This window comes from Populus nigra, chromosome 6 (assembly GCF_951802175.1).
Source record: "Populus nigra chromosome 6, ddPopNigr1.1, whole genome shotgun sequence".
Classification (NCBI taxonomy): domain Eukaryota; kingdom Viridiplantae; phylum Streptophyta; class Magnoliopsida; order Malpighiales; family Salicaceae; genus Populus; species Populus nigra.
The window spans coordinates 10,904,230-10,929,031 of NC_084857.1; the positions used below are offsets into that span (position 1 = coordinate 10,904,230).

General features: G+C 36.0%; 4 protein-coding genes across 7 annotated transcripts; all 4 read left to right on the plus strand.

Annotated features, from left to right (window-relative positions):
- The first annotated feature begins 852 nt into the window (after positions 1-852).
- Positions 853-8,090, plus strand: LOC133697745 (sucrose transport protein SUC3-like). Of its 2 annotated transcripts, XM_062120496.1 has the most exons (14): positions 853-1,399; positions 1,479-1,540; positions 1,960-2,058; positions 2,152-2,216; positions 2,298-2,382; positions 2,521-2,554; positions 2,727-2,826; positions 3,429-3,504; positions 5,728-6,081; positions 6,261-6,404; positions 6,748-6,981; positions 7,063-7,126; positions 7,231-7,274; positions 7,647-8,090. In XM_062120496.1, exons 1-14 carry the CDS (start codon positions 1,123-1,125, stop codon positions 7,809-7,811), a joined length of 1,803 nt encoding a protein of 600 aa, XP_061976480.1. In that variant the 5' UTR covers positions 853-1,122; the 3' UTR covers positions 7,812-8,090. The 2 variants fall into 2 exon arrangements, with proteins under 2 accessions (XP_061976480.1, XP_061976481.1); XM_062120497.1 differs by lacking the exon at positions 853-1,399 and having other exon boundaries at positions 1,403-1,540; positions 2,177-2,216.
- A 4,827-nt stretch (positions 8,091-12,917) lies between these two features.
- Positions 12,918-15,426, plus strand: LOC133697910 (homeobox-leucine zipper protein ATHB-13-like). Of its 2 annotated transcripts, none has more exons than XM_062120734.1 (3): positions 12,918-13,904; positions 14,000-14,427; positions 14,950-15,426. In XM_062120734.1, exons 1-3 carry the CDS (start codon positions 13,781-13,783, stop codon positions 15,331-15,333), a joined length of 936 nt encoding a protein of 311 aa, XP_061976718.1. In that variant the 5' UTR covers positions 12,918-13,780; the 3' UTR covers positions 15,334-15,426. The 2 variants fall into 2 exon arrangements, with proteins under 2 accessions (XP_061976718.1, XP_061976719.1); XM_062120735.1 differs by having other exon boundaries at positions 12,923-13,904; positions 14,000-14,382.
- A 2,187-nt stretch (positions 15,427-17,613) lies between these two features.
- On the plus strand, positions 17,614-18,457 carry LOC133697976 (uncharacterized). Its single transcript, XM_062120820.1, has one exon. The coding sequence runs from the start codon at positions 17,675-17,677 to the stop codon at positions 18,272-18,274; it is 600 nt and encodes a 199-aa protein (XP_061976804.1). The 5' UTR covers positions 17,614-17,674; the 3' UTR covers positions 18,275-18,457.
- A 247-nt stretch (positions 18,458-18,704) lies between these two features.
- Positions 18,705-24,252, plus strand: LOC133697974 (cullin-3A-like). 2 transcript variants are annotated; one of them, XM_062120818.1, is made up of 3 exons: positions 18,705-19,024; positions 20,080-20,286; positions 22,019-24,252. In XM_062120818.1, the coding sequence occupies exons 2-3, from the start codon at positions 20,126-20,128 to the stop codon at positions 24,057-24,059; spliced, it is 2,202 nt and encodes a 733-aa protein (XP_061976802.1). In that variant the 5' UTR covers positions 18,705-19,024; positions 20,080-20,125; the 3' UTR covers positions 24,060-24,252. The 2 variants fall into 2 exon arrangements, with proteins under 2 accessions (XP_061976802.1, XP_061976803.1); XM_062120819.1 differs by lacking the exon at positions 18,705-19,024 and adding an exon at positions 21,767-21,812 and having other exon boundaries at positions 20,150-20,286.
- The last annotated feature ends 550 nt before the right edge of the window (positions 24,253-24,802 follow it).

Genomic DNA, 24,802 nt, shown 5'->3' on the forward strand with positions numbered 1-24,802 from the left:
GTTTTTTATTTTTTATTTTTAACTTTTAAATTTTAATATTAAATTTATTGAAAATTACATTTATGATTTTTTTAATTTGTTTTCTATAGATCTATCTTGATCTCGTAACCTACTCGAGTTGATTAATATTATATTTTTATTTTTATTTTTATTTTTTATTTTATCATTTAATGTTTGGTTGATTGAGAATTGAGTTTCATAATTTGTTTTTACAAGATTGTCCTAGTTAGATAACCTAAATCGTAAGCTCGATAGGTTAACTCGTATTGATTTAAGTTGTTTTTTGTGTCTTTTTTTACTCTATTTTTTTGTTTAAATTTATTTTTCAATATCAGATTGGTTAGGAATTGTATTTTATAATTTATTTTTTACAAGATTATCAATCTTTCATTACCTAAGTCATGAATTTACAAGTTAATTCGGGTTAATTCAACATGTTATTGTTTTAATATTAAAAAAATATTTTCCTAATTTTTTTGGAATAAAATTATATTTTTTATTATTTTTAAATCTGTAGAGTTAATCAAGTAATATTAGAGTAAAATTAAATGCTTTTCTATTATAACTTGTCAGCAACGTTTAAATATATTTTTTATATTAAAAAAATCTGACCGATAATGTGTCGTGTGCAAATCATCTAATAACTAGCATCTTGATATGTCTAATAAAGAGGGCAAAGGTGCTCAGATAATAATTTGCCGTTACAAACCTTTCAATGAAAAAAAATTAATTGATGCAAAATATCACACTTAACATAATTTTATGTTTAACTTCTTAAAAACAACTCGGGGAGAGAAGGGGGAAAAAAAAGAAAAAAGAAAAAGGGTTACAACTCACAGCAGTAAGACAAAGTCAAATTCAAAATCAGCGGGGAAACTGAAGGAAAGTTTGCAGTGCACCATACTTCGATGCTACTCCATGTTTTATAACTCGACACTCGTCCTCCTCCTAATCCTTGCTACATAAACCCGACGCTGGATCCTAATCGTTGGAAGTTAGACCGACACCCCGGAAATCCCCTTTCACCCGCGCAAATTCGATCCTCTCCCTCTCTCTAATCTCAGATCTAATAAACTATCCAAGTTATTCTAAAATTAAATGCGTGATTGTTGGTAGAAGAAGATGGAGTCGGCACCGATTCGGGTACCGTACCGGAAACTTAAGAAGGAGATAGAGGTAGAGATGGTGAGCATGGAAGTGGAGTCGTCTCCTTCTCCTTCTCCTCCTCCTCCTCGAATCCAGTCTTCTCTTAATCCTAATTCTAATGGAGATTTCAGATCTCAAACCACCAAACATCAAATAAGCTTCACCACTCTTGTTCTCAGCTGTACGGTGGCCGCTGGCGTTCAATTCGGCTGGGCCTTGCAGCTCTCTCTCCTCACTCCCTATATTCAGGCAACTCCATCATCTCGTCTTGCAACTACTGCATTTCTCTATCTATACTAACTGGTACTTGGGGGGATTTTTGTTGCAGACACTTGGGATAGGACATGCTTTTTCATCCTTCATTTGGCTCTGCGGTCCTATTACAGGCCTCGTGGTAGGTCATGATGCCTAATCATCTTTTTGTTTGATTGAGATATCTGAATCAGCTGATGGAACCGGAATCTAGTTTAGTTTATTCATCTACTTCTCCTCTTATTTTACTATGTAACTTGCCGCATCATGCATGAAAGGTGTTTGCATTTGGAATATGCCTTTGGATGAATTTGAGTTGGTCAGACGACGGAACTTCTTGGGGAGATTTTACTTGCTCATTAATCAATCAATCAATTATTAGAGCTGACTTGATTCCAGTAGTTTTCATGGCGTTTCAAGAGAAAATATCATACTTATACTGTGTTCACTGATGATGTTATGTAGTTATAAATTATGCTCGCTACAAGTAGTTACTTGTTTCTTCAATTTCATGAACATTTAATTTAGGCTTGCATCAGTTATTGGGGTTTTGCCTCTCAGGTTCAACCTTGCGTTGGTATTTGGAGTGATAAATGCTCTTCAAAATTTGGAAGAAGACGCCCATTTATTCTTGCAGGAGCACTAATGATCTCTCTTGCTGTAAGTGCTATTAAATCTAATTTTTATCTTGATTTCTAATTTTGCTAATTGCTACTATAACTTCGTGATCAAAACTAAATCTTGTAAATCTAGGTGATAATAATCGGATTTTCCGCAGACATTGGATATGTGTTAGGGGATACAGAGGAGCATTGCAGGTTTCTGCTGCCTTCACTTTAGTTATATTTTATTTCATGAATATTGTTTTAAGACTTATCTACTTATCTATGGAACTGAAGTAAATTCAAGGGCACTCGAATGAGGGCGGCTTTTGTCTTTGTTATTGGCTTCTGGATGCTGGATCTTGCTAACAATACTGTGCAGGTATGGTATATTGTCATGACTATTTTGAGCTTCCTTATCACTGCTGTATGGAAAGTATGTTGAGAAATTTTAATGATTACTCACCATGGCACCATCCGCACATCCTAGTAAATAATGGGTTTCTTTTTGTGTTTTTAGGGACCAGCCCGTGCACTTCTGGCTGATTTATCAGGTGCCATTTTGTCTCTGTTTCTAATGAACTTTATTATTTTGTTCAACTCCTAATGGAACCTGCTACATTCCAACGTCTGTATGTTTATTAGTTGACAACAGATTCTTAGCACTACATGAATGAGGGTTGTTAATGTGAAACCTAACTAGATGAACTGTTTACTTTGTTTTAGGTCCTGATCAACACAATATATCAAATGCTGTATTTTGCTCATGGATGGCTGTTGGAAACATTTTAGGATTTTCAGCTGGTGCTAGTGGGAGTTGGAGCAGGTGAAAATTTTTGTGTTTACCTGTGGAAAGTTTTCCAATTTTCTAGAAAAAAATTACAGGAAATAGAAAACTATAGAAAACAGGTTTGCTAAATGAAAATGAAATTTGTTTTCTTGGGAACCCGTGTTTTCTATTTCTCCAGTTGTTTAGAAAACTAAAAAACATCAAAAAGTTGTTTTCTCAAACTATCATAAAATACTAGGGCTTTGTTTGGTTCACCTTCTTTTTTATGTTCATTTCTCTAATTATTTTTGATATAAGCCAAACAAAGCCCTTTGTTTTTTTGGAAAATTTGTGCTTAATAAACATCATAATTTCCATGGAAAATCTTATTACAATTATTAAGAACACTAGAGATGGAAATTACAAAACTATTTTTTGAAAGTAAACATGACCTGTTATGCTAATGAATATACATGTGCTCTGAATTTCCTTCTATCCTATTTTTCATTATTATTGTAACTGACCTTTGATATTGTATGACATGAATGCCGCCTTGTCTTATTCAACTCCTTCTGTATTAAATTTTTATTCTATCATCACTAGCTTATACAACTGGATATTAAGTTGATTGCTGTGTCTAATGCTTCTATTCTAAGCAGGTGGTTTCCTTTCTTGATGAACAGAGCTTGTTGTGAAGCTTGTGGAAATCTTAAAGCAGCATTTCTCGTAGCAGTAGTGAGTTAATTTATCCTTGCATCTAGGTCAATACTTTGTCGTGCTATTTGGTACGTGTAAATTGCTTGCGATGTTACATCTGTATTGTCTATTCTTTTTTGTTCTTTTTATGCTTACACCTTATTATCTTCTACAACATTTTTTTTTTGTTGATTTGCAAGAATTGATTTAATATATGCTTGGTCCTCTAAATGTTTTCCTTTGCAAGTTCATGAGACAAGTAAAATTTCTGAAACTATTCCAATATTGGACCTTAGCATAAAATATTTCTTAACCCGATCTCTTTAGAAAAACCATCCTTTTTGTCTCATGTTAGCGTAGATTTCCTCATGAAATCAAGCCAAGCATTTTTCTTTTGGCTAGATCCAATTTCTTCGTAGAAAGGAAAACAATACACATTTTTCTTCTTGGGAAGGAGTGGGTAAACTCTATTGTTTGCAGCTTTCTAGACCTTCAAGAAAGAAATGAGAAAGAAAAGGACTACCAAGGCAATCTCAAGGTTCATGGCATAAATTTTATTAGGGTCAAATGTATGCACTTTGTTATTTGGACCATTTAAGTCACTTTGGCAATAGATGTCCAAATTTTAACATTTGTGTTGTGGTTTGCATTAGCAAAAGCCTTAAGACTTTCAGTTCGCAATTTGGCAGGAAAATTATATATGAAATTTCATGGTTGCATCTCTCTCTCGCTCCCCTCTACACCATCACTAAACCGATGGAATAAATGATCCTAGGAACAAAGCACAATACCGTTGCTTCAAATTTTGAACCTTGTCATTGAAGTGAAAGTGGGATGCACTTTCCCGCCTGTTATACTTTGGATTAGCTATATCAGTTCATATATCATATACACTATGCAAATTAAAATTAAAATATTGATAAAAATACAAAGCAATATATAAATTGAAATCTAAATGGAATACAAGAGTAAAAATGACATGGGAGACCCTTTGAGATATGGCCACAGTTCAATGATTGTTTGATGCAGTGCTAGAAGGATTATTATCAATTTATTTGGACTTCACTAGTTTAAGAATTTTACTTTCTTTAGGAAAATCTTCTTAGAATAGTTAGTGATAAGTAGGATTTTGTTATTATTAGTATCAGTAGAGATTTTTTATTTTTCTTTCCTACTTTGAATCTGAATCTTTAGGGTTATGGTGCCCTTATATAAATGCACATATCTCATGTATAAGGGTTGCTATTTTATGGCAATGAATGAGGATTTCTGTTTCAATTTCGAGAGTGTTTCCTCTAATTTGTATTGAGGTGCATTCCTTGTGCAGGGTGGATTCCTCTTGTTTATCCTTTTCAATTTCCTTTTGTTCTACATTACTCATAGATGACTAGCTCACATTTTGAAAACAATAGCACGAGGCACATAGAATCGCATGTGAATCAAGACCATTTTGCAAGGCTAAATACTCCTAGGTGACCAGTTGCCTAGGAGTACCTCTAGGGAAGAGTATTTGTGACTAATGTTGTTTTACTGATCTATTTCTCCCTAATGATTTAATTCTTACAGAGCATGTCCTATATGAATTATTAAATCAATTGCAACAAGTCCTGTTTGAAGAGGTTTAAATATGGAATATAGGAATGTCTCAAAACAATATAAAGAGTGGGAGATTCAGAAGCACAATAAGCCAGTTTAGAAATATCATGGAATCCCTCATTCCCTGGGGATGTTTCGACACCGAGGAACATGTGCTTGTGTATATGCAATTCTTGGCTCGGGACAATAGAAAGGAAACAAGTATCAATGACTAGGATGGAATGAACCTTTTTCACTATTCTTGGAAACCTGTACCCTTGATGCGGTCAGTTTTGAACAAATTCAGTACTTAGTAGTACGATTTGTGTGAGCAGTGGATAGAGAGCTCTTACAGGAGTCCCACTCACCCTAAAGTTTTTAGGATAACAATAACACAAAATCTATAAATCATAGATGATGGGGGATTTTCCATTCTATTGCTGGATACAAAATCACCAAGTTTGGTACAAGTTCTTCACATACGGAAGATGTTGCAGACTGCAATTATATAGAAGGATGCCCAAGTTTAATTGATTTCTCAAAGATGCAAAGTCCTAGAATTATTTATTTATATTGTTTAAGCAAAGTTGGTCTCCATGCTGCTGGTCTCTTTACGATCTGGATACAAATTACATACACAGCTACACTGACAGGAGATGAACATAAATTTGGATGAAATGTGTGCAGGTCTTCCTCCTGTTTTGTACTCTTGTGACTCTATATTTTGCGGATGAGGTTCCACTAAATGTTAGTCAACCACGCCATTTATCAGATTCTGCTCCATTGTTGAATGATCCACAACAAAACAGCCATGAACTTTCAAAATCTGAGTTTCACACGCCTGGTCTTGACAATTCGAGTGGGAACAGCACCGACCATGACTATGAACTGAGTATGAATTCAAAGCATGCCAACTCTTTAGGGGGTCAAAATGAAAATTTCAGTGATGGCCCAGGAGCTGTGATGGTCAATTTATTAACCAGTTTAAGGCATCTACCTCCTGGAATGCATTCAGTGCTTCTTGTTATGGCTTTAACTTGGGTAAGCACTTCATTATCCCTGTATTGTTATTTCCAGGACTTCATGTTCCCTTCTGATTTCCTTTAGTCCAAACTCTATCGAGAATACATGTATTCCCTCATCCTGTAACGGTTACTTAATGCACTCTTTCCTTAATTTATTTGTGCTTATTTTCATTGCAATTATGATTTTACATGCAGTTGTCATGGTTCCCCTTCTTTCTTTTTGATACGGATTGGATGGGAAGAGAAGTTTATCATGGAGATCCAAAGGGGACTTCTAATGAAGCGAAGTTGTATGATCAAGGAGTCAGAGAAGGTGCATTTGGTTTGCTGTTGAATTCTGTAAGAACTCAGAATTGAGCATTGATAGTTTCTATTTTGTTAAATACCATCACATGAACTGGGACCTAGGTAACTAATGCGTTGACTGAATGGACCTAAGAAATCACAGGAGTTAAGAGACAATCAGGGAAAAAGAATGCAAAAAAAATTACAAAAGTCATGAGAAAAAAAAAAAAAAAAAAAAACCTTGAGGCAATTGACATACGTGAACTGGATGTTAAGAGACTCATTCCAAATTACCTAAAGGCACGTATCCCATAACTTCTAGCATTGTGCTTTGCAATAATTGAAAGTATCTTGATTATCTCAACAGCTATTTTTCTCATGTTCTGTTATGGTACAGGTGGTTCTTGGCATTAGTTCATTCTTGATTGAGCCAATGTGTCAGAAGTTGGGGTCAAGACTTGTATGGGCAATGAGCAATTTTATTGTATTTGTCTGCATGGCAGGCACGGCTATTATTAGTTTGATATCAGTAGGTGAATATTCTGAAGGAATTGAACATGTAATTGGAGGGAATGCGCCAATCAGGATTGCTTCCTTGATTGTATTTGCTCTTCTTGGATTTCCTCTCGCTGTATGTTCCTGTTCTGGTAGATTAACACTATTTTTTAATTTCTTCCCTCAAAAGCATGCAGTAATTGTTTGTTTGCTGCAGATTACCTATAGTGTTCCATTTTCTGTCACAGCAGAATTGACTGCTGATACTGGTGGTGGGCAAGGTTTGTATGGATATGTACTTTATCTGGCAATTATTTTTAATTCTTAATATGGCTATTGGTTAACCAGATGATCCTGATGTTTTTTTTTCTTTGCCACGTTTCAGGATTGGCTATAGGAGTTCTCAATCTTGCAATAGTTATTCCACAGGTAGATGAACACATTATGTATCTTTTTGTTTTACTGGTTTCAATACCTTTGGGATGGAAGCTATTTCTCTGATAATAATGAACCAACATCACCTTTTATGGACTCCAGTATTTTTGTTGGATTTTGGTATATGCTGTAACCATGTGTCAGTTTTGTCTTTCAGTGCGCAATTGCTACTAAGTCGTGTCAGGTTATTGTGCATTTGATTGATGAACTGTAACGTGCATACACTTTCCATGACACTTCAACATTCTTGCTTCTTCTCTGTTATTTCGGTTAATTCAGAATCTTCTGTTATTCCACTTTCTGTCTCAGTTTTATTCTAGTTAATTCAGTCAAAGTTGATTTTCATCTGCATTGTTGATCTGTTAGATGATTGTATCCATTGGTGCCGGTCCATGGGATGCACTCTTTGGTGGAGGAAATATACCAGCGTTTGTTTTGGCTTCTGTGTGTGCTCTTGCAGCTGGTGTTTATGCAGCTCTCAAGCTACCAAATCTTTCAAGCAGTTCCTTCAGTGGTTTTCATTTTGGCTAACCACCACACCATGCTCAACATGTTGACATCGAGCCAACATGTAATCGTCAAGGACAGGAGTATACTCGTTGTTTGTCTACAGTCAGAGAGATGGTTCTTCCAAGTTCCATTTTTTGTGTACCTGTAATTCTTTATATCAAAAGAAGCGCGCGGAACGCTTTCTAATTCATTAATTTTTTGCCCTGCATTGTGGGCCTCTGTACTTAATGTAGAGTGTAAATCATTTCAAATGAAAAAATCATACGGCAATATACCTGCAATTACTTGCTAATTTAGAAATCATGAGTTAACTGGTAGTTTACATTTCATGTCGTTAATAAGTGAAATTGTATGCTAATTTATTTAGGTCTTGTTTGGTACTTAATTTGTTCCGGAGTTTTAGTAAAATTTGATTTTTTAAAAAAAAATTATATAATTTTTAATATTTTTGGTATGTAATAAAAATATATTATTTTGATATATTTTTAAATAAAAAAATATTTTATTTACATGCCTTTAACAAAGTTGCGCCTGGGTAGTTTGTCGCCGGGTCCACATTTCTTTTTAGATGCGTCATGCCATTGGTATCATCTTTTGTTTAAACTTCAAGTTTCAGGCTATTTGTTGGGGATGTAGGTTAGGGAAGGCTAGTAGGTCGCTGGGCGTGGCGCACAACCTCGAATAGAGGCCTAGTTGAGTCTTGTGTAAAAAGTAGTTATTTTTTAAGTGGTTTTTATTTAAAAATATATAAAAATAATATTTTTTTATTTTTTAAAATTTATTTTTATATCAGAACATAAAAATATTAAAAATTTTAATTTTAAACTAAAAAAATATAGTTAAATCAGAACGCAAAAACAAAGCTTGAATCATCAGTGAAAATTTCAACTTACCTCGGTTGCCATGGCAACATCTTGTTTATCCTGTACCGCTGGCTTGTTACTTTTTTTTTTTAAGTCAGAATATTCTTAGCCGAGCTTCTGAATATAAAGACTAAGTTCCTTCTTTGTTGGGTCTTAGGCAAGTCATTTATCATCTTGATTGGTGCAAAGCTGATTGATGATATCGAATTAGCGAAGAATCACCATCGTCGCCCTGAAATTCTTGGCAGAAACATGGCTACTGCTCTCAGATTGGCGGTTGGAAGACTCGTTTCATCTTTCACGTCAGTTTTGGCGTCTTCTCGTGTCAACTAGCAGAAGTAGATTTCTCTTTCGAGAGAGAGTAGACTTGTGAATAAAATCCACGTGGACAAAATCTTGTTACTCCCTGTATTTTATCTGTGTGTCGTGTTTCCATTGGCTCAATGTACGGATGAGGGAGTCGGCCGAGGTAGTGTCGGGTTTGATTTTTGTGATTTATTATTTCTTAAACCTCAAGCTTAAATATTTTTTATATATAAAATTGCTTCGATCAAGATCTGAGAATTTAAACTTTCGACCCATGAACTATAACTTATATTAAGACAAGTCATTAATTGTGGATTAATACCATGCATTAATAAAAAAAAAACCGATAAAATTTACACAAAACATAAATAAAAGCTAACATCACAGTCGTTATTTCTAGAAGTTATAACTCGAAACGTTTCAAAAGCTACAGTGATTGCTTTTCCGAACATAATATAACGAGAGCATGAAATTCCGTTACAAAACAGATTGTATTCTAAAACCATGTGCTGTGTATGGTGATTGAATTAACTTGGTTTTTTTTTTTTTTAATTTAATGTAGATATTTGGATTAGTTTTTATATATTTTGACTAATTTTATATGCTTTAAAATTAACGATTATATAAATATTCAGTAGCTATCATATGAGCAACCACATTATCCGAACTTAATATCGAATTAACTTAGTTTTATGAGTACGTGTCCTTTATCCGTTATCTTTCTTCCTTTTGCAGGGTTCTATGTTGAAATCTAAGCTCAACATGTTCTATCAAAAATAGTATGATATCTTGATGATTTTATTCCATTTACCATGTTAGTTAATTAGCTGTTGCTTGCTACCAATCCCGAATGTCACGATGATGAACGTGGCTGTGATTAATGGGCCACCTGTCTTTGAGAAAAAGTTAAGCACGGCCACGAGGGGAAATTAAATTAATTAAACATAGATTAGCAGGTCCTTTTTTTTTGTTTTGTTTTTTTCAGCAAAATAAAAAATAAAAACAGCAGGTCTAGTTGTTGACAAATCAACATCGATGCAATGTTTCCATGGCCCAAGGTTTGAAAATAAAAACACGATCATATAGAGAGAAATACTTTGACGTCGAGCAAAGACCGTGCACGGGATCGGTTTCAGCCGTGAGAAGCGCGGGGGGCGTGTCGAGGAAGAAGAATGGGCAGCTTGTTTATATCCAGCAGTCATCAGTGTCTGATTTAGGGTTTGTCTGCAAGCTTTATAACGGTAGTTTAAAATATTTTTTAATACATATACATATATATATATATATATATATGATATTTTATTTATTTTTAAAAAAATTATTTCTAATATCAAAATATTAAAATAATCCCAAAACATGAACAAAATCATTTTTTTAAGGAAAATCCCGAACACGAACTTATACACCAACTCTCAATCAAGTACTTCCCAGTCTATTCTCTTATGGATCGATTCAAATCTGTTAATATTATGCAATATTTTACATGGCAGTTAATTAGCTGAATGAGGATTTCTGTCTAATGAAGACGTGGTTGATAAAAAATGGCTAATATATGTTACGAGTGTTAAGGTTTTTTTTCACTGAAGTACCAGCTAAATGAAGCGGTAGCCTATGACTGAACCGCGTAAAAAATTGAAGGTTCAGAGTTTTAAAATTAATTGAGATACATGTAAATTAATTTTAATATTTATATTAATAAAAAAATTTAAATATATAAATAACATTTCCTAAACTTAAGAGTGACACATCATTCATTGAAGGTACCTAGAGAATGCCTAACTTCAAGGGGTTGTTAGCGGTTAAAGAGATTTGCTCGATTCTTTGACTTTGTAAGTTCAAATCTTAGGGTTAGTGCTTGGACGAGAGGTTTAATATTTTTTTAAAAAAATGCATCAGACCATTCTTTAAGATCATCTAGGGGGGGTGGGATGACGAAATGTAGTGTCAGTTGACACACAACCTAGTCCAAATATATTCCTACCATTTTTTTTTTTAAAAAATAGAGATAAAAAAAAGTTGATTGATTAATGATAGACTAGATTAGATCACTGACTTGGAATATATATATATATATAAAGCAAACAACAAAAATCATGAAATCCACTTCTCAAAAAATTCAATGTTGAATGATGAAATTAAAAAAAAAATTAGATAACCCGAGTTAATCTACCAAACCTGAGATCCGATACCGAGATAATCTAATGTTGAAAAATAAAATTAAAAAAAATAAAGATGAAGGACAAATTTGACATCTATAAACAAACAACAAACCATTTTGCTATTTTAGATTGAGACGGGGGCAAAAATTGAGGAAATAAAAGAGAAAAGAGAGAGGACAAGAAAAAAAAAAGATGAATCAAATAATACCAATAAAGGTCACCGATGAATGTTAGTGGCCATTACACGTCCAATTGTGGCACCCTTTCCAACACTCTAGGACATGTGTTACATATATCAACCACTTTTCGTCTTATCACTCACTTCAATTCACGAGTATTAATATTATTTTCAAATTCAGTTCTTAACATTTCAATTATTCTAAATTAATGAAATCAAATTATAATTTGTCAAATTGAGTATTAATTGAGCACCATAATTTTTTCTTGACATTGTGAAAACCCAACATGGAGTTAAATACTACTAATTATGAATTCGATCCAAAATCAGTCCAATTTAAAAGAAAAAAGCTGAAGGAAAAAGAAAACTTGAGCAAAAAAAAAGAAGACGAAAACTTTTACAATCTAGAGTAACAATGTGCAACATTGGTCTACAACGATTAACCAAAATATTCTAGTCTCTTTTGTAATTGTAATAATTAATAAGCTTAGCCCTTGTATATATATATATATATATATATATATATATATATATATATATATGCAAGTGAACATATTATTCATAGAAGAGAGAAAAGGGAAAGGAAAAGAAATAGCGCCTTGCTTTCTGGCTGAGAACATGGATCCACCCCATTCCAAGGGGGCGACCCCACTTCTTTCAACTAATAAAGTCATGCAGTGCTGTGGGAGGAGCCTGTGGGCCCCAGACACCCCACTCGAGTGGAGCCCAGGTCAGTGGGTCCTCCTGAACCCTTCAGTCTTAAGATACATCCTTCGCTCCAGATTGATTTTTCGAATCAAAGGTGAAGCTTTGACAACTGTAATATAACAGTGCTAAGAATTAACAAATCCGAATATGCAAGAGCTGATCCTTCCTCCATGGGCAACTTGCCGAACCGAATTTCAACAATAATTTCTCTTCGTTTTTTATTTCTTATAATTAACTTGAGATTTTAAGCTCGGAAAGGCAATCGAACCACATCAAATATGGACAAAAATACCACGTACAAACACTGGTAGCAAGGGCCCAAGAGATGTTGCTGTATGTTCATCTGAGGACGCAAGTGTTTCGGCGCAAAAACTTAAATGGATGGTGCCTTTGGCTTTTCCAATGTCAAAATCCCAACCTTCAATTCCATCTTTCAATCACTTGAAAGACTGATCGAAATCGCCAAAACCCCCTAAACCATCCACGAGTTCGTGGACATTGTAAGCTCGGGGCTACAATTATCTATTTTTGGGTCCATGTGCTGGATACTTGATCTCCTCTCATGGGTCAGCTTGCCTGTTCAGTTTCCATGCTACGACACCTGATAAATCGCCTGTTTATTTACACCTATATATACGGTGTACATCATGACTATGATTGAGCGTATTCATATGCTTTAGGGATAATGAGTGTCAGAGGCGCGCGGGAGTGGGGAGTACGTAGAAGATGACGAAGGGCATCTGCGGGTGTGGCAGAGAGAGAGGAGGAGGAGCAGTGGGATAGAGATGGACGTCGTCTAATATATATATATATTGCGTGCGCACCAAGACAAGAAAGACCAGCTCTTGTAGGGTTATTTATAACAACAGGGTCTTTTGCTAGGGCTTTCCGAGACCCTTTCTCCATCTCCAATCTCTCACACGCATACACACGAAGCCACTGCACAGAAGGGGCTCGGAACTGATGAAGGGATAATGGATAGGAAAGCCTTCGTCCTCATGCACGATACTTGTTGGTGGTTTAGGTAGCAACCCCTGCCCCCCCCTTTCCTTGGTCCCATCCCTAGATTCCTGGCCCTTCACTATCACTGAATTCATGCAGATGCATTTACCCTTTAGCCCTCGAGAAGATCCATACACCTGCCAGCTCATTCTCTCTATTAGCAACTCTCCTTTTCTTTTCTTTTTTGTTCCCGAAATTAATTTAGACAACTTAAATTATTACTACATGGTAGTATTCTTCTCTCTCTCTGTCGTATGATCTACAATATTGAGGCGGTTCTCGATTTTTATTTCCACAGAAATAAATTTGTGCTTTCAAGAAGAATTACTCCATTTTTATTCTTTTTGCAGATGAAATTTCGTTTCTTTTAGCAGTAAATTCAAATTTCAAAAAGAAAAGTAGAGAATTCCCTCTTCATATAAAGAGAAGTAGAGGAATAAAATTAATCATCAAACATCTCTCTCTCTCCACCCCACCCCACCTCCTTCTCTTCGATTCTGTGAAGTGATATACTAGCTAGCTAGAGGCCGATTGATAACCTATCCATCAAACCAGATTTTGCTTACCGCTCCTATAAAAGAAATTTGTTTTCTTTTATTTTTTATTTCTTGCTGTAATATATCTCCTTGCAAGACTCTCTTACTTTCATTGTAGCTCCTAGACTAGACCTTTTCAATTCCCTCTACGACCGCATCTGCAGATATCTTTCGTTTTGAATTCCGGACTACAATGACGACATTCTGATTCCGACCACAGCTTTAAGATATATAGGTGATGACGTGCAATGGGATGGCTTTCTTCCCAACAAATTTCATGCTCCAGATTTCTCATGATCAAGATGATCATCAACCTCCCACATCTCTCAATCCAATTCTACCCTCACCCCAAGATTTCCATGGTACGCACCTTCTCCATGCGATCTCTTTCTCACTGAGCTAAATTTGACTAGATATTTATCAGAGTGTTGGTTTTTTCTTCTTTTTTTGGTCGCAGGGGCGGCATCATTTATAGGGAAGAGATCATCAATGTCATTTTCAGGGATTGATGCGTGTCATGAAGAAGGCAATGGAGAAGATGAGTTGTCTGATGATGGCTCACAAGCAGGAGAAAAGAAGAGGAGGCTCAATATGGAACAAGTCAAGACTCTTGAAAAAAACTTTGAGTTGGGTAACAAGCTTGAACCTGAGAGAAAAATGCAACTGGCTAGAGCTCTTGGTCTGCAGCCAAGACAGATTGCTATATGGTTCCAAAACAGGAGGGCCAGATGGAAAACCAAACAACTAGAGAAAGATTATGATCTCCTCAAGAGACAGTTTGATGCTATTAAAGCCGAAAACGATGCGCTACAAGCTCAGAACCAGAAACTTCATGCGGAGGTAATTAGCTGCAAGAATTTGACACATCATCGACTGGCTATAGAGGTTCTTACTTTAGAGCTTCTTGTTTGAATTAAGATTTGCGATTAGTTCTTGATCTCTTCTTAATTTATTGATGTCTATGGTACTTTTTGGGATAGTAAAACCATTAATTAGCAGATATTGCATGGAGAACTGCAATTATTGTTTCGAAATCCCAATCATTTTTTCCCCTGGTTTATGCAGCTTTTTTTACCTGTACTTCTTGCAATGATTTCTGCGAACTTTTCAATAAAGCTTCTTTTCTCATGATTAGCTCACCTTTTTCATTTTTAATATATGTTGGTTTTAGCACCCTTGAAAAACTTTTTAAAAATATATAGGAAACAATATTTTGAAGTGCTGAATATTAATTGTTCGTGGTTTAGAGATGAAGGCTAATTAATCATTCATGTCTGTGAGGTACTAAAGATCTTTCCTGCGTACTTAAAATTTAAGAGTATATAATAGCTCTTCTTCTTTTTTAAAAAAATAAAAAACTTTGCATTCATGCATGCTTCAAGTTGATTGGTTAACTTCCGGCTGCAGATATTGACACTGAAAAGCAGAGAACCGACTGAACCTATCAACCTCAACAAAGAAACAGAGGGTTCTAGCAGTAATAGAAGTGAAAACAGCTCTGATATCAAGTTGGATATCTCGAGGACGCCAGCAATTGACAGCCCTCCATCTAATCATCATCCAACGAGTAGATCCTTTTTCCCCTCATCATCATCATCTATAAGGCCTGCAGGCGTTGCTATAAGACCTACAGGTGTTGCTCAACTCTTCCAAACAAACCCTTCAAGGCCTGATATTCAATGCCAGAAGATTGATCAATTAGTCAAAGAAGAAAATCTTGGCAATATGTTCTGTAGCATCGAAGATCAATCTGGATTTTGGCCCTGGCTTGAGCAACAACATTTCAATTAAGAAAATGAACCCAGAATGTCAAATTGGACCATACCCATTATACACCCATGGCAACAGTTGATTTTCATTTCAATAAGAGGGAAATTATCTTAATTTCATGAGTTTAAAATTAAGTTCATGTTTTGGCACTTAGAATATTGGTGTGTGTGTGTGTGTGTGTGTGTGTGTGTGTGTGGGGATGACTTATACATTTTCCTTGAGTAATAAGAGGGATGTTTGCCTTGCAAGGCTGGATGGTGGAATTTAAATTATATTTGCTTGTCACTGGTTAGATTGCTAGCATGAGTCATGGAATAAGAAAGAGATCGCCTTCTCTTCCTTGCATGTCTTTTTTGCTATACTTATATTTTCTTCGTTTGGAATCATGTCCCGCACAGGAGAGAGAGAGAGAGAGAGAGAGAGAGAGAGAGAGAGAGAGAGAGAGAGAGAGAGTAAAGGTAATGCTTGCGAGTGCTTTCTTCGAAGTCCTTGTATTAGGCGTTTTGCGGATAACATCACTCGGCACAATATGCTAAAACAACGGGGAGCAACCGGGAAAAAAATTCAATATAATTATATTTATTAAAAGGGAAAAATTGGATTGCTGGTGCTTCATTTTTCTCTCAATTGAGTCCATGAATTTTAGTTTATTTTCTTTTAGAACATCACTGTTTTCAACTGTGCCAGTCATATGGTTCCTTCAATACTGTCCCTTCTTTTACGATAAGTCTTGATTTTGATTAACTAATCTCAGATTTGAGCCAAAATAATATTGCCGCACGTGAAAAATTAAGTGTGAGATTCAAAATCGTATCTGCCACGGAAACACCGTGAGTCATGGTGATGGACGGAGAGGATACTTTAGGAGATGAAGATCATGCACAAGGATTAAATCAGTTTTTGGTAAAGGGGTGAGATTAAGAAAAGTAGAGGAGGAGGGGACGAGCCATGCGATCAACCCACATAGAGAGTACCGAGCACACCAACCGAGAGAGGAAGAGGACAAACCGAAGGAAGAAAACAAGGAGAGTCGAAAATGGTAGGCCATTCTCGTGAAGGGGACGTTGGCAATGTTGTGCTGACAGAGAATGGAAAGGGATCGAAAAGGCAGTCGAGCCCCCCACAGACTGCACCTTTTCGAAGCGGCCATAGTAGGCTAGAAACACATGCAAACTCTTTCCCAGCCTTTATTGAAGCATTCATGTGACTCACTGCCACCCACTCCGTAGCATCCAGCACTGTCACTCCTCTTTCGTGCCCCAACTTCTGTGCATATCTGTTGCGTAGCTTGTAAATGAACAAAAAAATGAAAAGATTTCTATCTACATTGAAAAAAAAAAATCTTTTTAGGTATTTATAAGCGTAAGTTTTTATTATATAGTAAATTAAATGAATAACTTTTTTAGTGGGATTTCTAATGATATTATATTAATATTTATAATATAAAAAACAACATTTAATTTCTAAAACTTAATCTGTCACTCAGATTAAATATTTATTGTGGATGTATCTAATACTTCTATAAACCGATTTAGAGACCTTTTTTTGTGGCATATGAGGTTGTGATGATGGAAAGGAGAGGAGAGGAGAGGAAGGTTTTAATGTAGAATCATGGATCTAATCATATGAATTTTGTGATGTAGGGACTATATTGAGCTTTGTTATTAAATATAGGTACTTAAACGCATATTTTGCCTCAGGAAAATTCACACAACCTCCCGTCATGTCACTGCACATTCTCCGCCCTCTTCTGCTGATCTTCTCCAATACCATCACATTCTCCGCCCTCTTCTTCCGGTCTTCTCCAATACCATCATTTCAGCTACTGACCCTTTACTGGAAACAAAGAAAAAACCATGTAAAAGCTCAAGTTTGAATTAGGCTTCAAACCTTCAAAATGCCTAGAAACAGGAGATTATTATGCAGATTAGGTCTATCACGTCGTCCATTCCATGGAATGTTTTGGGTTTAAAGTTTTTGGTAGCTGGTTTGCTAAGCAAATGGGCTTGTCTCTTTGGTTTGGGCTAGGGGGTGTTTGGGACTAGAAATTTTATAAGAGGTATCGGGCATGAAAGATGGACTTGAAATTCATAAGAAAATCGGACTTTGGGAATACCTACAACCTTCCAGCCTTGGGCCTATCATCCTTGACACCATTGAAAATGTATGGTTGGTCAGCCCATAGCATATGGGAAAAGACAAGGATCGTTTAACGTGCCACGTGTATTTTCGCTAGCCAAAGACTAGCACCTCCGTGGATCTCAGCCAATAGAAACACAGAAAAAACACACCTCCTTCGGTCACCACCCATTTTACTTTATTTTTTCTCCTCCTTCCCAGACGGATAATCCAGTCAGTTATCATGGCATCTGTTCCTCTCCTCTCTCCCTCTACCACCGCCGCCGCTTCCTGCAGAACCTCCTCCTCCCTTACCCACCAGTTGCTTCATCTTTCCTCCAAGGTCCCATTCCATACCTTCCCCGCAAGAAATCACCGACTAATCACCAAGCTTAACGTGTCCTCCCCCACCAACAAACCTGCCACCTCCACCACTTCGAAAAAACCCATTGAAGAAATCATCTTTTTCGACGGCGGAGCCCACTACGGTGACCTCCTGGCCAACCTGCTACTGGGCTTCACTCTTCTCTGGCTGCCATTGACTCTAGCTGCAGTTTCAAGGGCATTTTATCTTAGATACAGGTTCACCAACCTGAGGGTGACAGTTATCTCAGGGCTAACGGGTCAAGATAGGAGTGATTTCTCCTACAAGGTGATAAAAGATGTTCAGGTTGTGCCACGTTTCATAGGTGAATGGGGTGATGTAGTTATTACTTTGAAAGATGGTACTAAAGTGGATCTCAGGAGTGTTCCTAAATTCAGAGAAATTGCCAAGTATTGTCTCTCTATGGCCGAGAAGCCTCTGGTTATGAAGGAGGATAGTACAGGACCCAGAGGGTTTTAACTCTTAAGTATGAGGGAAGGGTTTTGCTTTTCATCTCTTTCTTTTGAAAGTATGTAAATTTTTTTTTTCCAGTTCTAAACGAGTAAAAACGCTCGGATTACAATTTTCATATTTACTCACTGCGAAGGTGTATCGGTATTGCTATATTGTGGAATTAGAAGCTAAACCAAGTTCATTTTTTCATACTTTATTTTTTTCAATCGCATCACACTTTTGGAATTTTCTTTCTCGAATTTATTTGTACATCGACTATATCTTCTTCTTCTTCTTTTTTCTTTTGGTGATATTAGCAGTTTATGTGAATGCTAGGTTCATAATTTAATTGAACACTTTATTTTGGATTTGCTCTCACCGCACCAAAAGTTGGGAGGGATTTTGGATTTGATCTCACCGCACCAGAAGTTGGGGGGGGGGGGGGGGGGGGATGATCAACAGGCATCCTAATAAGAAATAAGAAATAGCAATGGAAATAGTTGAAATGGATCTCATTTCTGAAGTTGTTGAAAAGTTATGGATAATTCAGTGGAGATGTGTCAGACATGCTATGACTTTGATTGCAGGAGATTCAACGTCCTGGTTCTTGATGATTTCAAATTGATTGATGAACGACGGGGGACAATTACTTGCTCGTTTGTCGGAAAATATGACCATATTAAATGGATCGTAAAAAGGAGCTCCGGAAGAAGCATAAAAATCAACCAGCAGAGCAAGCATGGTTTCTGGGTTGAACTCCAAATAGCGTTTTAAACGGTAGCTGTTTCTTTCTTGTTTTCAAATTTAGTCCAGCATTTTTATAGACCCTTGTAACATAATTGCATAAACTCAGTCCGGCTGTGGGTTGATTAAGTTTTTTTAAAAGTATTTTTTATTTAAAAATATATTAAATTAATATTTTTTATTTTTCAAAAAATATTTGTAATCCGTACATTTAAATGATAAAAAATATAAAAAAAAATTAAAAGTGCAGTTTCACCATAAAAACAACACTGGCTGAAACTTTGATGGTATTATGGTCAGATTTTCAACCCGAATGACGAGATTTAAAAAAAAAAAAAAAGGCAAAGCATTTCGGTTTCAATGGTTTCTAAATCCATCCTTTTTCTTCAGTGCAGACAATCAAACATTAAAAATAAAATAAAAAACTATATTGTAATATATTTTAAAGAATAAAATATTTTTCAATAATACCTAACACAAACTTTTACATTGCTGGACTGTTGTCTTGCCTCGATTTTTCTCCACTGCATCTGTGTTTTTTCTTTTAAGAATTTAATTTGTCAAATAGCATGAATTTAATTTTGGGAAGAACCAATGAGGGTCTTGATAAGACCGGGGTCAACAAGACCTGATGTACTAGATTACTCTATAATTTCTGAAACTCGATGGACCGAGTTACAATTAAATTTAGAATTTAGTTAAAATGAAAAACAAAGTTTTACCGAGGAGAAGCGTATGCATATGAAATGAGATAAATAGAGGACTCCTTTATTTTATTTTTATTTTTAAATTAATAATGATTCTTTCATTCATCTTGCAACTGACGGCATCCTAAAACCACGAAAAGGACCAAATCCATCTTTGCCCTAAAATTCTTGATTATATCCCAACCCCAACCTCAACCCAAAATAGACGAATCTCCACCTATAGCTGATAGAAGAAGAAATACGCCTCCTACCTGATTTCATCTTGAAACCCTAAACTCTCTTTGAATTTGATACACCTGCTTGCTTGTAAATTATGGTCGAAGCTTTTCCGATCTTTTGATAATCGACGTTCTTGTTTGGGTTGTTTCGATCCGGGTTTAGGGTTTGGATTTTTCGATCCAAGAAACAGAAAAAGAAACGGGAGCAAATGAGCAATCAAAAGAAGAGGAATTTCCAGATAGAGGCGTTTAAACACCGGGTCGTGGTGGATCCGAAATACGCCGATAAGACCTGGAAGATTTTGGAGCACGCTATCCATGAGATTTACAATCATAATGCTAGTGGTCTCAGTTTCGAAGAGCTCTATAGGTCTCCCTCTCCATCTCTCTCTTTCAATTATTGTTATTTTTGTTATTATGATGATGACGATGAATTGATGATGGTTTCCTGATTATGGGTTTTTATTTAATTAATCAACTATTTATTGCCTTAAACTTAATTGTTTCTTTTGGGTTTTTGATGACTTTGGTTGGTAAAAATGCTTGCGATTAACATATTAAGTTCCTTATGCAAAAGGTATTTATCTGCTGCAGTGGGCTGTGAATTTTTTTTATTCTTTTGCTTATGTGATGTTCCTGATGATTGAGGTTACTGTTGAACACAAGAGACCAATTCTTTTTCTTCTCAAATTCACTCATTGTTACATTTTTTTGGTCTTTTCATTTGTTTCCTTTATGATTATATGTTTTGTATTCGTACTTTATTTTATAAATTTTGTGTTGGTCTTGGTGTGTGATGGATGAGTTTGCTTGCCCATAAGATAATGCTGTGCAGTAAAGTCAGCCAAACAAACGCATCTTTTTCTTCAACTCCACTGAACTGAATACCCCCTTCCAAGCATCTTAATTTATGACGCAAAAAAAAACTTTTTTTTAGAAAAAAAGAAAAGATGACGCAAGTGACCAACAGAGAGGAAGAAAATCAATTGCCGTTTATATAAGATTTTCTGCATTGGTGGTTTTTATAGTTTCAATAGAGTGACAGCCTCATCCATCAGCTAGCTAGAGCTTTTTTCTTGTCAGGCTCAACACCCAATGTAGTACTTCTAGGTTAACTTCTTTGAAGCTGCATGCACAAGGATGCATAATTTGTTCTTTATGATATTTTCATGGGTTCTAAGGATATATTGCCATATCTTTGCTCCTATCACATCTTCTCTATGCAATGCCCAATGCTTATACATTGTGTTTGCATTTTCTTTTTATTTTTTTTCTTTTTTTTTTGCGTTCTTAATCCCAAAGAATGGTTGTCTTGATTGGAAAGAACACATGACTACCAGAAAATAATATATCCATTCTCTTTCCTTTGTTCCCTTGAAATAAATATAAAAACATCTACTTATCACTGAAACCTTTCTTTGTTTTCAGCATTTAAAATTTTTTACTTTTGGAAATTTCTTCTGTTGCCTAATGCTTTTATTTATCTTTCTCTTCCCGAAAATGAATGAAATATTTTAAAGGTTTCTCTCTCTTTTTTTAAAACAAATTTATATACTTGGCTAATCTCTCTTTTACAGAATGAACATGTAAATGGTAATTTTACGCCTGTGCTAACTTTTGTAAACTATTTTTATTTATTTTTTGATTTCTGTGAACACCATTTTTACATTTGGTGGACTTTTTTAATTTTTTCAGTGACAGAAAGGGGACAAATTTTGGTTACGGTATATTAAATCCATCATAGAGGTTAAAAAACATATGATGGTCTGAGTTTTCAGTTTTTTCTTGTGTGCTAATTTTGTAATTTTACATGATAAATTTTGAATTAATCTTGACGATGGTTCATCCAGATGGCTTTCCTGCTGTTGATAAAAATCATTTCTTTTCCTCTTAATGGTAGGTCTCTCTCTTTCTCTCTCTTTTGTGTGTGTGGCAAGGAAGTGGGCATGGCCTTGAGATATTTTCTCAAACTCCTTTTTGTTACCTTTTTTATTTATTTTGCTTTGAAATCAGAAACACTTAGTAAGTGTATAAAATTAGGTATTTTGCTCAAACCATAGACATTTTTATACTAAGTTGTGTTTTAAATTTCGTGGTTTCAGAAATGCCTACAACATGGTGCTCCACAAATTTGGCGAGAAGTTGTATAATGGTCTGGTTGCTACTATGACTTCACATTTAAGAGAAATATCAAAATCTGTTGAGGCTGCTCAAGGGGATTCGTTCTTGGAGGAGCTGAACAGGAAATGGAATGATCATAACAAAGCATTGCAAATGATCAGGGACATATTGATGTATATGGATAGAACATATATTCCAAGTACGCATAAAACCCCTGTTCATGAACTTGGGCTTAACTTGTGGAGGGATAACATTATACACTCCAGCAAAATTCAGACAAGGCTTCAAAATACACTTCTTGAACTGGTTCACAGGGAACGGACTGGTGAAGTTATTGACCGAGGTTTGATGAGGAACATTGTCAAGATGCTAATGGATCTAGGCTCTTCTGTTTACCAAGAAGACTTTGAGAAGCCATTTCTTGAGGTTTCAGCCGAGTTTTATAGGGGTGAATCTCAGAAGTTCATTGAGTGCTGTGATTGTGGTGATTATCTGAAGAAAGCTGAGAAACGTTTAAATGAAGAGATAGAGAGAGTGACTCATTATTTGGATTCCAAGAGTGAAGTCAAGATAACTAATGTGGTGGAGAAGGAGATGATTGCTAACCACATGCTGAGACTAGTCCACATGGAGAATTCAGGCTTGGTAAACATGCTTCTTGATGATAAATATGAAGACTTGGGACGGATGTACAACCTGTTCCGCCGGGTTCCTAATGGTCTTTCAACAATAAGAGAAGTGATGACTTCTCACCTCAGGGAGACTGGCAAGCAACTTGTTACTGATCCAGAAAGGTTGAAGGATCCAGTGGAATTTGTTCAGCGTTTGTTGGATGAAAAAGACAAGTACGATAGCATCATAAGCAATGCATTTAACAATGACAAGACATTCCAGAATGCTTTGAACTCCTCTTTTGAATATTTCATTAATTTGAATGCTCGTTCTCCTGAGTTCATTTCATTGTTCGTGGATGACAAACTACGCAAAGGTCTAAAAGGAGTTAGTGAGGAGGATGTGGAGATCATTCTTGACAAGGTGATGATGTTGTTCCGCTATTTGCAGGAGAAAGATGTATTCGAAAAGTATTACAAGCAGCATTTGGCTAAGCGGCTGTTGTCAGGGAAAACGGTCTCTGATGATGCGGAGAGAAGTTTGATAGTCAAACTTAAGACAGAATGTGGATACCAGTTCACTTCGAAATTAGAAGGCATGTTTACGGACATGAAAACCTCCCAGGATACAATGCAAGGGTTTTATGCAAGCCACCTGGAGCTAGGGGATGCACGGACACTGGTTGTTCAGGTTTTGACAACAGGGTCTTGGCCCACTCAACCTGGTGTTACATGCAACCTGCCTGCAGAAATGTCAGCACTATGTGAGAAGTTCAGGTCATATTACCTTGGGACCCATACTGGTCGGAGATTGTCATGGCAAACTAATATGGGCACAGCAGACGTTAAAGCAACCTTTGGGAAGGGTGGTCAGAAGCACGAGTTGAATGTCTCCACTTACCAAATGTGTGTTCTCATGCTGTTTAATAATGCTGAGAGGCTTAGCTACAAAGAGATTGAGCAGGCAACTGAGATTCCTGCCGCAGACTTGAAGAGGTGCTTGCAATCCATGGCTTGTGTGAAGGGAAAGAATGTTCTTCGCAAAGAACCCATGAGTAAAGACATTGGTGAGGAAGATGTTTTTTTTGTTAATGACAAATTCACAAGCAAATTCTATAAGGTGAAGATAGGAACTGTAGTTGCACAGAAGGAATCAGAACCTGAAAAGCAGGAGACGCGGCAGAGAGTAGAGGAGGACCGGAAGCCTCAGATAGAAGCTGCAATAGTTAGGATTATGAAGTCGAGGAGGGTATTGGATCACAACAATATAATCACTGAGGTCACAAAGCAGTTGCAGTCACGTTTCCTAGCGAACCCCACAGAGATTAAGAAAAGGATTGAATCCCTTATAGAACGAGATTTCTTGGAGAGGGATAGTGTGGACAGAAAACTGTATCGATATCTTGCTTAAAGGAATGGCTTGTTCATGTTTCTCTTATTCCGTGGGATGGTTTAGAATTGGAAATTGGAATTGTGACTTTGCAAGTGGAAAATTGTTTTAGTTCCGCAAGTTTGTTGGATTCAATGAATATCCGTTTCTTTCTGTTCTGCTTATTGTCTATACTACTGTAGTTGGTCTGAATTTACTAAACAGATTTATGCCACTGCTCCTTGCCCATTTTCCAATTCAGATAGGTCTTTGTTAAAGATGATTTCAGGTCAGGGATGCGTTTGCTTGTGCGGATAGCCGAGAGCCTGTCAATTCTTATATGGTCTTTTTCAGAAATGCTTCCCTTCCTAAAGCAGCATGATTCCCTTAAGATGCCATCCGGAGTAAAATTTGATCGCCGAGTTTCTGCGGGTTTCAGATTTTCCGGTTTTCTTTCTGCTCCTTGCCTGCAAAATTCTCCTTAAAAGTTTAGAGTTTTTTTTTTTTTTCTCAGAGTAGTACAGTGGGAAAAAAAATAATATAATTCAAAATTTATTTAGAAAAATAGCACATTTGCAGTGATAATTTTAAAAGCTATTTTAAATTGTGAATTAAAAAAATAAATAAAATTATATTCTTGTACAAGAATAAATGTTATATTCTTAAACAAATTATATGATACAACTCTATAATACAATAATAAAATAAGAGTTTTATTCTTATACAAGCCCTGTTGGTAAAATAAATTGTGTTTTTGATGTAATGTTAAAAAGTTTTGACACGAG

Coding starts and splice junctions, on each gene's coding strand:
- LOC133697974 (XM_062120818.1), top strand. CDS start 20,126: ATGAGCAATCAAAAGAAGAGGAATTTCCAGATAGAGGCGTTTAAACAC. Junction 20,287..22,018: donor AGTTTCGAAGAGCTCTATAG/GTCTCCCTCTCC, acceptor TCGTGGTTTCAG/AAATGCCTACAACATGGTGC.
- LOC133697976 (XM_062120820.1), top strand. CDS start 17,675: ATGGCATCTGTTCCTCTCCTCTCTCCCTCTACCACCGCCGCCGCTTCC.
- LOC133697745 (XM_062120496.1), top strand. CDS start 1,123: ATGGAGTCGGCACCGATTCGGGTACCGTACCGGAAACTTAAGAAGGAG. Junction 6,082..6,260: donor TTGTTATGGCTTTAACTTGG/GTAAGCACTTCA, acceptor TTTTACATGCAG/TTGTCATGGTTCCCCTTCTT. Junction 6,405..6,747: donor TTGGTTTGCTGTTGAATTCT/GTAAGAACTCAG, acceptor GTTATGGTACAG/GTGGTTCTTGGCATTAGTTC.
- LOC133697910 (XM_062120734.1), top strand. CDS start 13,781: ATGACGTGCAATGGGATGGCTTTCTTCCCAACAAATTTCATGCTCCAG. Junction 13,905..13,999: donor CTCACCCCAAGATTTCCATG/GTACGCACCTTC, acceptor TTTTGGTCGCAG/GGGCGGCATCATTTATAGGG. Junction 14,428..14,949: donor ATCATCGACTGGCTATAGAG/GTTCTTACTTTA, acceptor TTCCGGCTGCAG/ATATTGACACTGAAAAGCAG.